General features: G+C 41.9%; 1 protein-coding gene and 1 pseudogene across 2 annotated transcripts in view; one reads left to right on the top strand and one right to left on the bottom strand.

The window, feature by feature from the left end:
- PRKAR2B (protein kinase cAMP-dependent type II regulatory subunit beta) overlaps positions 1–13289 on the bottom strand; it is a 104747-nt gene that overhangs the window by 66055 nt on the left and 25403 nt on the right. For both annotated transcript variants that reach the window (XM_058728775.1, XM_058728774.1), the window contains exon 2: positions 11656–11691. In XM_058728775.1, coding sequence (XP_058584758.1) covers positions 11656–11691 — 36 coding nt within the window. The remainder of the gene's footprint in view (positions 1–11655; positions 11692–13289) is intronic.
- On the top strand, positions 9938–11333 carry LOC131511004 (thioredoxin-related transmembrane protein 2-like; annotated as a pseudogene).

Raw genomic sequence — 13289 nt, 5'->3', positions numbered from 1 at the left:
AGCCTAATGATACCTAAAGGTTTATTTAGCACTCACTAGGAGTCAGGCATTGTGCTTTAAAAAAAAAATGAAAGAGCTTTGCCGGCATTCTCTTCATGTATTACAACCCAGTTTTAATGAAGGTGTTTTATGTTGCCCAAGGTCACACTGCTAGTAAGTGGTGCAACCAAGGTCCTAAACTATGTCTGTCTACCTCAGGCCCAGTGCCAAACACATCCTAGGCCCTCTTTGAATATCTGAGCAAGAAATGACAGAACGGGGGCACCTGGATGGCTCAATCTGTTAAGCGTCTGACTCTTGATCTCAGCTCAGGTCTTGATCTCAGGGTTGTGAGTTCAATACCCATGTTGAGCTCTGTGCTAGGCATGAAGCCTACTTAAAAAAAAAAGAGAGAGAGAGAGAAAGAAATGACAGAATGACCTCAAATCCAAGCTCTTCACTTCTATACCATATTACCTGTTGTAATTAAGGTAAATATCAGACAGTGAAAGTGCTCTCATTGGGAACCTGATGGAGACAGCCTTAAAGAAAGTTTAAACAAGCATCCATAACGAATAAATTACGACCTGAAGATCCTTGATCCAAACACGCCCTCTGTGCTCTGTTACCTTGGTCACCCACAATGTGCAAGACTCCAGACAACCACCTTCTCCCCAGTTTCGTCTCTACACTCCTTTAAGCCTCCCCCATTGGACTGTACCATCTTCAGGTCCGGGAGCATTTGCTGCTGTACCCGATGTCTAGCAATGGTAACTGTACAGTGCCTGGCAACAGTAACTGCTGACCTGGGGATTTCTCCCATCCATTCCCACCCTCCTTTCCAACACTGTCCTCACACCCTCAAGTGCTTTTACAAAGCATTCCCAACATATCCCCCCTCAGCTGAAACCTGGCTCTTCCCCCAAGAACACCACCTCACTTAGAAAGCCCCACTCCCTGCACAAAGCAGAACCCCAACAGACAGTAAGGGACTCTCATGCCCCCCCCCCCACCAAGCGGGCATCCACATGGCTAACTGGTACTCCCAGGCCAATGTGGGGGGCTCTTCTGAGATTCACGGGTTCAGGCGCCCCTCCTGATTGGTATCTGGCTCTGCTTTTTCTACTCCAGTTTTGCCCATCCTCAAGTGTTTTGAGCTTCAGTCTCAACCATAACCACACCTATATTGGTCCCTCCCTTAGGAATCTTAAACCTCATTGTGCATGTCTGGCCAAATCTTTCCATCCTGCTACATATGGCTCCCGCTTCCTCACATCTCACCCTGCTTTTTCTTTGACTTCATCTACAAATGCCCTCTCCTCTCAATTCATTAATTGTGAACAACAAACCGCAGCATCAAATGATGTGTAAACACAAATGACGTGTGTAAACACATGTAACAGGAGCATTGAGTACCTACCCTACCTACAGGTGACATCCAGAAAGAAATAATGCTGAGGGGTAGGGGACACAGTTGGGGGAGGAGTTATAGGAAAGCCAGAGAAGGGGAGCCTCTGGAGTTTCAGATGAACAGGTGAACAGGCGGGTGCCAGGTACAGGCAGCGACATGTGTCCCCGTGGCCTGGGGCAGGGCCCCACCATTCCACCACTCCAAAGAGCACTGTTCACACTCAGGCAGTTCTCACAAAATGCCAAAGGAGTAAAAAAAAGGTTTTTGGTTTTGATAATCAGTGATTTTTGAGTAAATGTGCACTTTTCCTTCATAAAAACATTTTGGGAGAACACTCCTATCTCCTACAGAGCTCACCGAGGTCATGGCCCCCGAAGCCAGCAGTCCACAGGGAAGGGAACACAGAGTGGGGTGTTTAGGGTCTATTATGGCATTTGATGCTGCAGTGGCAAGTTTACCCTATTTTACAAAAGTACTGGCCTGCAATGGACTGGGGGCAGGGAGACTCATCCTCCCTCCACACAAAGAGTTTGGGGAGCAGTGACCTAACCTCTGATCACAATCAGAGAATGCTTTGCATTCTACCTACTCATGTCTGTTCTACAAGGCAGCTTGCAGTGAACCAGGACACATGAGAGACCCAATGGGCTACAAAGGCTTCCCAAGCCATCTGCCAAGTCCCTCTATATCTGCTGGTGTGAAGACAGACCACCCTGGGAGCAGAAAGAAACCCTGCCCTGCCCCCGCCCCCCTGCCCTGAACTGCAGATCATGTTTCTTACTACTGCCTTCCTTTCTCCCTTCCCTGGAGGGTGCAAGGAGGATTTTGAAGAAAATGCAATTAAGTTCAAGAGATACAGACTTTCTCATTGGCCTTGAGATGTCTATCGGCATGCCTGGGCCTAACCAAAAAGAACCAGAGATTCAACACTGCCCATGGATCCCACCGGGCTCTCTTTACCACAGCATGCTAAGGTATGCGAGCACATGGCATGCTTAAGAAGTGTCAGTAAATCAGTACTGCTGGAGCAGGGAGGAGGACAGGGGAGAGGCCGTGAAGAGACAGGAGCAGTACTTCCACTGCTCACTTGGTTTTATTCGTAACGCATCACAGGTGAGAATCCATTTCAACATTGGTCTGGGCACAGGAAGGTAACAGGTGCACAAAGTGGCTTAACAGGACTTCCACCCCACTGGAGGGAGAAGCCTAGACAAAGAGCCCAGGTGTGGGGGGGGGGGGCAGAGGTCGGGGGGGTGCTGTGCTCCGGCATCTCAGAGAACTCTCTAGGTCCACTTTCCACCCCCTCATTTCACTCCCCCTTGCCCACTGCTGCCCCTCTGGTTTCATCCCGCTGCCTCAGTTGAACCGTCTGCCTCTTGATTTCAGCCTTGCCCCTAGGTGTCACCTTTCCAACGAATTCTCCATGTCAAGCTTTGCAGTCCACAAGCTATTCTGACTTACCTTCACATCCAGTCCAGACTCCGGGAAGCCCTGTCTATCCAGAAGACACATCTGGACCATAGGCTCATACTGTGAAACCAAACTGGAGAGAATACTGTGTTGTGTTTTTCATGGATTATCTACTGTTTTCATCACTACGATAATCTTGTGAGATGTGTATTATCCCGTTTTATACCCGGAGAAACTGAGCCTTAATAAGGGGATGAAGCCCCCTGCCCCTCCTCCCCCCGCCACACTTTTTAAAAAAATGTTTATTATTTATTTTTGAGAGAGAGACAGAGCACAGGTGGGGGAGGGTTAGAGAGAGGAGACACAGAATTCAAGGCAGGCACCAGGCTCCGAGCTGTCAGCACAGAGCCCGATGCGGGGCTGGAACCCACAAACCGTGATATCATGACCCGAGTAGAAGTCGGATGATTAACTGAGCTACCCGGGCACCCCCCACCCCCACCACCACACACACACTTTTAATAAGTGGATATGTGAGTAGCAAAGCTGGTATTTCAACCCAGGTCCCCCTGAATCCAGAGCCTATACTGCCTCTTCTGATAAGAGAGACACTAAATTTTGAAGGAATGGTGAGTTAAACACAGAAATAAATCCTGGCCTTAAGCCCCTGCTGTCCACAGCCTTAGGCAGCTGTTTACTCCACGCCACAAGGTACTTGCTGCCGGAGTAAGAAGAGAGCACCATATGAGGAGAAAGGACTTTATGATAAAAACAGGCAGCTCTTGGGGCGCCTGGGTGGCGCAGTCGGTTAAGCCTCCGACTTCAGCCAGGTCACGATCTCGCGGTCCGTGAGTTCGAGCCCCGCGTCAGGCTCTGGGCTGATGGCTCGGAGCCTGGAGCCTGTTTCCGATTCTGTGTCTCCCTCTCTCTCTGCCCCTCCCCCGTTCATGCTTTGTCTCTCTCTGTCCCAAAAATAAATAAAAAACGTTGAAAAAAAAAAACAGGCAGCTCTTAGTGACAATGCACAGATACTCCCCTTGTTCTCCTGTTGAAACTCATGTTATAAGCTCTAGCGACCAGCATCCTTCCTGTGAGCTGTGCCCTGGAAGAACTGTATGTTTTCTCCCTTTCCCTTTGTGGCTATTACGGTATTTACCACCCGCAGTCACAGCCAGCTTCCCTGCTAAGGCTGTGAACTTCCGAAGGGCCGCATCATACTCTTCTTGCATCCCTACCACTATGCCTGGCACACAGGAGGGACGCAGTAGATGTCTGCAGAATGAATTAGTGAATTAATTAAAGCAGCATCCTCCTTGTATGCATTATGTAGTGTTGGTGATTAGCAAGCTTGAAATGAGCTTCCAAAATTCAGTTCAAAAATAAAGTATTAATGTAGATATATCCACTCCAGCAAATTAGTTGGACAACATGAGAATGACCTCTTGAAAAAAAAATACGGGGGTTAAAAGCTCTCATCACAGAACTTGAAAGAAAGAAAACAATGAACACCAAAGCCACACAGTATTTCTACAACAAAACAAAAGGAAGCATATGTTCCCTAAATCAAGGAAACATATGTCCCCTGAATTGGATTCAATAAAAGATCTGAACTTTAGCTATTTCACTACTTTCCTGAGGACTAATCATTTTCTGTTTTTGGTGATTTTACTGAGTTTTTAATATATCATTTTACACAGTGGGTGTGTGAAATTTAAAGACTTTAATTTCACCTCTGAATTACTCTAAATGCCAACATAGAGAAAATTATAAAACTTTAGCTCTGTTAAAAATACACTACAAAATTCAATGCTCTTATGATGGCTAAAAATTGAAAAGTGGCTAATTATCTACATGAGAAAAGAAAATTACCAAATTCATAATTTGGAATTCCATTTTCACTTCTCTTATAAGAAATAATTATGTATTACAGCAAGTAATGCTCAACGGTATCTGTGAAAGCGGTACTAAATAAAGCAGTACTCGATGCAAACGCTTCACGGTCACCAACGGGGCACTGTGACCAGACAGTAGACATGCCCATGTGAGCTAAGACTTCACAACTGGTGATACAGGGAACAGTTTCATTGGTATGGATAACCTCCAGAACTGCAAAAAGAAAGAAAAAAAGAAAGAAAAAAAGAAAGAAAGCAAGAAAGCAGATTTCAAAAATTTCAGGGAGTCAGTTTGTAAAAGATCAGAAAAACGGAGTCATGACAGTTAAAAGCAACATAAAATCCTTGATAAGCTTGGTTGTCCTTTATACAGGAAGAGAGGAAATACCAAGACAACTGAGGACACTGGACTCTATATATTAGATAACAGCATTGTACCAAGGTTAAATTCCTTGAGTGTAGTATTATTCAGAACAATGACCTTGTTCTTAGGAGATACACATGAAGTATTCATAATTCCTAAAAGGTTCAGTAAAAAAACAAAGTGTGGGTATGAGTGTGTGTATGAAAGGAAGGAGAAGGGTCAAATAGGAACAAGTGGGAAATCTAGAGAAAAATGTTCACTGAACTATTCTTCAAACTCTTCTATAGGCTTGACTTTTTTCAAAGTAAAATCCTGGGGTTAAACAAAATCAGAGAGAGGTCTGACTTCATACTGCAAGGCACTATCTCAAGAGTAAAGAGAAATTTCTTTTTTTTCTTTTTTCTTCAATTCAGCGACAAACCCACAGAGGAAAACCATTAAAATCTTTTTAAAAGCCATAATGTGAAAACAGTAAAAAGAGATGACCCATATTAAGGAATGATATCCAATAGTGCTGTGACACCCCAAGGCTTATTTATGACAGGCTAGGGCACAGTTCCGAGGGTTTTATTGTTTTGTTTTGTTTTGTTTTAAACTATGTGCAGAAAAGACAGTTGACCGCTAACATTTTTGACAGCCTAGACACTCCACTTTATAAAAACCATCTAGCTTAACCATCATAACAAGCCTGACTATAGCTGTTATGATCCCAAACTGAAAGAAAATGAAAAGAAAAAAGTAAAACTCAAGGTGGTAAATAATTTACATGCAAATTCAAACAGTAAACAGGTGATCTGAACTCAAGTCTGTGAAATCCCACACTCTAGAGTCTTTCTCATATAATATACTAAATGAACAACAATGCAACAGGACTGCTGTCTGTGTAAAGTTTTACTCTTCAAATGACTGTGTCTACTGCTACCATTAATTTTTAATAATGAGAATAAACGGTATATTGCCATTTTTCCACCAAGAAGAAAAATCTTCCAAAATACTCCAGTCAATGTTAATGCCATCAAAATTCTAAAATAGATTATGTGTATTTTATGTTAATTTTATGTATGTTACATATAATCACGTAATAGCTCATGTTATTATAAAATAGATTATGTATGACTTCTGTGTACTTAAAAAAAGATGTCCCAATAAGAAGTGATGATGAAGAGCAGAAATGGGTTAAAAAAAAGAACAAAAGTAGGATTTCTTTTGCTCGAAACTAGGATCACAGGGTACTGCTTAAAAATAAGGCTATGGGTAATCATGTTACATCATACAAATATATCAAATCAACACATCTTACACCTTAATTTTTTTGTTTTGGTTTATTTTGAGAGAGAGCACAAGTACAAGTGGGGGAGGAGCAGAGAGACAGCGAGAGAGAATCCCAAGCAAGCTCCACACTGTCAGTGCACAGCCTGACGTGGACTCAATTCCTGAGATCATGACCTGAGCCAAAATCAAGAGCCAGACACTCAACCAACCGAGCCACCCATGTGCCACAACACACTGTACACCTTAAATACACACACGTTATATGTCGACTGTATCTCAATAAAAATAAAAATTTTTTAAAATGATAAAATTAAGGTTATGGGGTGCTTGTCAGGAAGATATCAAAGATATGTTTCATTTGGATTTTGGAAGACACCTGACAGTTCCAGTCATGTTTCGCAGAACTGAACCAATCGAACACCCATCTGGGTTCCCATTAATCATCCCATACTGTACTCCTTTCATTCCCGCACCTAGTGGAAAACCAGCTTATGAAGCCGTGAAACCTCTACACGCTCTTAAGACTCTAGGAATTTTGTTAGAAAATTGCTAGGTGATACAGATTCCTTCTACGTATAGAAATAAAAACCGACAGGTTTGTAGGCAGGCACTAAAAACACATGAAGAGAGTAGAGCAGAAACAGTGTTGTTTAAGGTGCAAAAACGATCCTAAATAATTTTTTTAATGTTTATCTATTTTTGAAAGAGAGAGAGAGAGAGAGACAGAGCACGAGCGGGGGAGGAGCAGAGAGAGAGGGAGACACAGAATCCGAAGCAGGCTCCAGGCTCTGAGCTGTCAGCACAGAGCCCGACGCAGAGCTCAATACTCATGAACGAGATCAAGACCTGAGCCAAAGCTGGACACTCAACTGACTGAGCCACCCAGGAGCCCCAAAATGATCCTAAATGATGTATTTGTTAAATACTTTTTTAACGTAAACATCACCTCATCCTCATGAACTATAATAAATGAAAAAGACACAAAAAGGAGAAATGTTCTATTCCAATTACTCAGGTTGAAATATTCATTTTTGAAAGATGGAGTATGAATAGCAAAAGCCAAAACCTCAAAGATTTAGAGAACTCAGCCACAAGTTGAGAAATACACTGTAACATATTCTCTGTTTTCACTCAATCAACAGCGACTGATTACCTAGCAATACCCATAGCATGTTATATCATGTTACTGTTGTGATTGTTATTTAAAAATATGAATAAGAAAAAAACTCAATCGCATAAGCTTCTGGTTGATTTTACCTGACTTATTTTTTTTCGAAATTAAAGGTCTTACATAAGTTTTATAGTTTATTTCTGAAAAGAAAATTTATTTCTGAAATAAAACTCCATCAGAAAAAGATATCCTAAGAATTATTGTTAATGACCAAGTATGAAGTTCTACATTTTAAGTAGACATTTATTATTTTCAGGAAATGATACTTTAAAAGAAACTGACATATATCTCTACTACTAAATTAAGTTACTTTGAGCCACTAAATTAACAAAGAGAACTACAGAATTTCCTCCTCGGGATGGCTTAAGACTGTTCGAATATTCTTCTTTCCTGGAATAGTTTTAGACAAACTTCTATAAAAAAATTAGAAAGTCAAATAAATTACAGACATGTAGATGATTAACAGGTCCCATTCCTTTTTTTCCTTCTTATAGCACTGCTCTTTTTACCTAAGGTAGTAAATACAATTTTATTTTCCTTGCCTGAAAGATTGAAGATGTACATAAAATGCTTAGCACAGGGGGTCTCCAAAAGCTGGTCCTCTTTTCCTTCCATGTCAAGATTCATTCTCATAATGAGTTTCAGCATGTTATATTACTAGGGTAACAATTTTTACTCCTTTTGAGGCTTATTGCTGTACATAGTACAACCCTTAAGCTTGACATCATCCTGTTTGTTTTTCTTTAAGTCAGATTGTTTCCTGACATTTCCTATTGCCCATGATTCTAGGAATAAGCACAACGTTTGACTTTAATGAGTGTTTCTTTGCTGGCATTCCACCTTCTCTACATTTCCAACCAAGTCTTCCCAAGATACACCGGACACAGACTTAGTGGTGGTAGAGATACGAAAATAATGGTGCTTCAAAATTTACCTACATGCTAGAGCCCCTGATTTATCAGTTGATGATAAGTATACTGTACAACGAACACTAACGCAACTTGCCCAGATATAAATGTCTCATATCACACAGTTTGAGACAGAAAAGGGGACAATTTAATCTAAAACTCCTAAACTATGTGGCTGTGGAAAGAATTTTACAAGACAAGGTACCACACTACAGATTCCATCTTATTGCTCCTCTCTTTTGCCACCACTGCTCATAAAAGACCACATCCCTGCCCTGGAGCACCTTCACACTTGATGGCTCTACTCTGGGATAACATCTGATGCCTTGCTGACATAAAGCCTAATTCCTCACTCCACAAAAGCCATTACAATCCGCTCTTTGTTTGCAACATTTAAAATAAGTATGTCTTGGGGCGCCTGGGTGGCGCAGTCGGTTAAGCGTCCGACTTCAGCCAGGTCACGATCTCGCGGTCCGTGAGTTCGAGCCCCGCGTCAGGCTCTGGGCTGATGGCTCGGAGCCTGGAGCCTGTTTCCGATTCTGTGTCTCCCTCTCTCTCTGCCCCTCCCCCGGTCATGCTCTGTCTCTCTCTGTCCCAAAAATAAATAAAAAACGTTGAAAAAAAATTAAAAAAAAAAAATAAAAAAATAAAAATAAAATAAAATAAGTATGTCTTCAGCATACAAAAAGCTCAGGAGGATGAAGTAGATACTATCCCCACACAGCACATCTACTTAATCCCTGCCTCTTTCCTCACAGATTTGGTCACTACAGAATAAGAATAAATTGTACCAGTAATTGCCGGCAGATAAAAAATAAAACTTAACCTTAAAACACCTTTAATAATACAGCACAGATGGAAATGAGGTGATTTTATGAAATAAATTACTCATCTGTGTTATGTAAATGTCAAAAATGATGTGTCTGAAACGTCTATCTTATGTTTTTCAACAACAACAAAAAAATTCTAGTCATATTTAAAAGAAAGAGTAATTTTCTCAAATCAAACCTAGCAGTGTCATTTGTCTTCAGAGAAGGCACTCCACGAAAGTAACTTTTCCAAATAGTTGATCCGCTTCAATGCCCAAACTCACTTTACTTAAACCATTTTGGACAGAAATGTTCTCAACTGTGTCCAGTATTCCCTACCAATGCAGGTAGTGCACCGTACCAAGAATCTAATTCAAGCACTCGTGAGTGGCGAAGGTCTATCACTGTGACTAGGCATTCGGTTCCTATGATATCTCTAAGACAGCAAGAGCCTCAGGGGCATTAACAAATGTAAAGCAATTAGCTCCTATTCCAAGTGGCCTCAGGATGACAAGTTCTCCCACCCGTATTTTCAGTTATCCTGTCCCTTCTTAAAAACTCTCATCCACCACTGTTTCTAGGGTGTCCTTTACCCATCTTCTAAATCACTGCTTCTGAACTGTGGCTGGGACATCAGCTAACCATGTAGACAATAACTGATCAAGAGCAGGAATAAAACTGGGGTGAGGGTCTCCATTTAAAAAGGTGCATTGGGGGTCTCCCCACACAATGAGAAGACGGCAACCTGTGTGACTTTGACTGGAAAGAAGGAGAGATCCTGATGTTCCTCAGTGCCACCAGGATGATGAAGAACCACAGATCTATCACTGTGGAGCAACATACAGGCAACAACTTCATGTTTAGTAAAGTGGCCAATGCAATTCTTTTCTTCTGTCTGGATTTTCGTATGGGCCTGCTTTACATCACACTTCGCATAGTGTTCCTGATGATGTGCAAGCCCCCCCCCCCGCCACCCCAGCCGGATATGGGCCCTGAGTATATCAAGTACTTCAATGACAAAACCATTGATGAAGAGCTGGAGTGGAAAAGGAGGGTCACCTAGATTGTGGAGTTCTTTGCCAATTGGTCTAATGACTGCCAGTCGTTTGCTCCTATCTATGCTTACCTCTCCCTCAAGTATAACTGTACAGGGCTAAATTTGGGGAAGGTGGACGTTGGACGCTACACTGATGTTAGTACACGGTACAAAGTGAGCATGTCGCCCCTTGCCAAGCAGCTCCCTACTCTGATCCTGTTCCAAGGTGGCAAGGAGGTCATGCAGAGGCCACAGATTGACAAAAAAGGATGAGCTGTCTCTTGCACCTTCTGAGGAGAATGTGATCCAAGAATTCAACTTGAATGAGCTGTATCAAAGGGCCAAGAAGCTATCAAAGGCTGGAGATCACATCCTTGAGGAGCAGCCTGTGGCCCCAACCAACACGGAAGCACCAGACAGGAAAGCAAGAAGGACAAATAGAATCCCTGCCTTGTCAGTGCTTCCTCACCTTTGAGGTCCTGCCCCTTCCTTAACCACAGGCCCTGCCTGAGGCCTGGGCCTTTTATTTATGTTTTCCCTTTGGCTCTGCCTCAGTTAGGCAGGGTGCTGCTTCTGATTTTAAGGAGGCTTTCAGGGAATTGACAGGAACCCTCAGGGAAGGCCTCCACTGCTGTGGCCAACTTTCACTGGAAAGAGGGAGAGATCTCTGATGATGGGAGGAGGAAATGCTTGCTTTCCAAGCTTGGGTCAGAGTATCAGCTGCTGTCCACCACTCACATGTCTCCATCGGGCAGTGTTTTCATCCTTCCTCTTAGTGGACCTGCACAGTCTGCCTAGATTATATTAAACCTAACAGAAAATGCCTAGGTATGGAGTCTGCACTAGGATTTTCCCCTCAAGGATCCTTACTTCTTTAGGCATTTCTGGCTTGGTCTGTGGCCTTCATTAATAAGGCTAACTTTGTCACTGGTCCCCAGGAGAAACCTTTAACCACTGAATTTACTCATTGGAGATAGTTTTGAATAATCCCCCTAATTTTTGGAGTTTGGGAGGAAAAGGCATAGGTTTAAGACGTTCCTTTGTTTGGTGGGGCTCAGGAGAAAGCCCTTGGGCAGGTATGAGGTTTCACTTAGTCTCCTACTTCCAACAACCAGTTGATGGTTTTCAATAATAAAGAGACTGGGATTTCCTTTAAAAAAAAAAAAAAAAAGGTGCATTAGCTCCAATGCACCATCTGATTATAAGTTTAAACACTGAGAGGACATTTCCAATTATTTCCTAGTTCTTGATTACATCACATGGTTGTTTTCAGGGAAAATGACCGACAAATAAATCATTACTCCACAGTAATTATTCTCACCATACCTTCTTGTCCAATACCACTATTATTAGTTAAGAAATGTCACCATTAATAAGTAAAATCACAATACAGGCTGGCTTACCTGACGCGCGCCTTGTGAATCGGTTTATTACCGGAGCTAAAAGGAAAAAACAAAACAATATGATTACAGATTATTATACATATTATTACATAAGTTAATAGAGGAAAAATAAGAATAAATAATGCAAAAGGAAGTGTCACAAATATATGAAAATTAAATGTTTAAATTCACTAGTAGCCAAGAAATTAAAATTAAAATTTCACCTGTTAAATTAGTCTCCCACAAAACACTTTAAATTTTAAAAAATCCCAAGTTTTGGATGGCTGAAACTACTTGACTAGGGATCTCTATGTAAATCTACATAATATCTTTGGAAACAACTTGGCAATCACATCAAGACCATGCAGGGTTTGTGTGTGTCTCCACTTTTAGAGATTTATCTAACAGAAATACTACTAGGGAAAGAAAAATCAATATGTCTTATAAAAGGAGATTTCAAAATACAGGAAACAAGCCTAGCCAACAGAGTCTCTTTCTAAAACAGAGTTGGGGGGCCACAGAGGAGGAGGAAACTATGCACGACCTCATCAGAAAAACCCTGACCTTTAAGGAAAAAAACCCTTTCAGCCAGCTGCAAGCCCTCAGCTGGGCGTGAACTTCCTCCTCATAGGGACACCAGAATTCACCTCACTCTTCACTTCAAAAGGAACCAATGCAGTTGAACAAGCTCAACCCCTTATCTGCATATTAAACCAACCAATCCCAGGTAATTTAGTTTCAATCCCTGTGCTGCACAGAGGACCTGAAGGAGAACTATACCCTTGGCCCTCTGACTCATAGCTCTACCCTGTCCTTTGACCTCCTTGGATCCAGCAACAACCTAGGATTCGGGTTTCTCCCAGAATCTGTGCTTCCTGAATTGTAATTCTAATTAGCCCAAATAAATATCTGTCTGCTTAAACCTTCAGTGGATTCTTTCTTGGTTGACAGGAGACTTCTATGTAGCAGCATCACTTTCACAATGAAAAAAAAAAAGAGAAGACAAAATGAAAAATGCTCATTTACACTGAAATCATTATGAAGTGAAGCACAGTATATCTTTGGTATTCTCAGATTTAATATTTATAGTTCTGATCATTTCTGTGCAGCCCAGAGGTCAAAGCCTCCAAAACAGCATACTAAAGGGTGGTCTGTGGACGTGCATCTCTCACCTGGGAAGCCTATGATGGGCCCACTGCCCAGACTCAACTCAGGCCTGTTGTTTCCTCCTGCTTTTGCTAACTAACAGTTATGTCAAGAAGTGAGGTTTTCAAGAACTTTATTTCTTGAGATAAGCAGGTAAGGTTAAGGTTCATATTATACACAGAAAGGACATCATGTCCACAGTATATTTCGTGGCAAATGTCATTATATGCTATAATACTTTTTAATACTTCAAAACAGTAATTATAAAAATTGTTTACACTATGGAAATAGGTCAGGTTAAAAAAGAAGACAAAGAAAGGAGTACCCAGAGGGGCTCAGTCAGTTAAGAGTCCAACCCTTGGTTTCAGCTCAGGTCATGATCTCTCTGGGCTGCAGCACCCATTCTCTCTCTCTCTGCCCCTCCCCCACTCACTCATGCTCTCTCTCAAAATAAATAAATAAACTCAAAAAAAATTCCTTAAAAAGACAAGAATTTTATCTGCACCGTG

Source organism: Neofelis nebulosa, chromosome 4 (assembly GCF_028018385.1).
Source record: "Neofelis nebulosa isolate mNeoNeb1 chromosome 4, mNeoNeb1.pri, whole genome shotgun sequence".
Taxonomy (NCBI): domain Eukaryota; kingdom Metazoa; phylum Chordata; class Mammalia; order Carnivora; family Felidae; genus Neofelis; species Neofelis nebulosa.
This window is presented reverse-complemented; position numbering and strand designations above follow the sequence as displayed.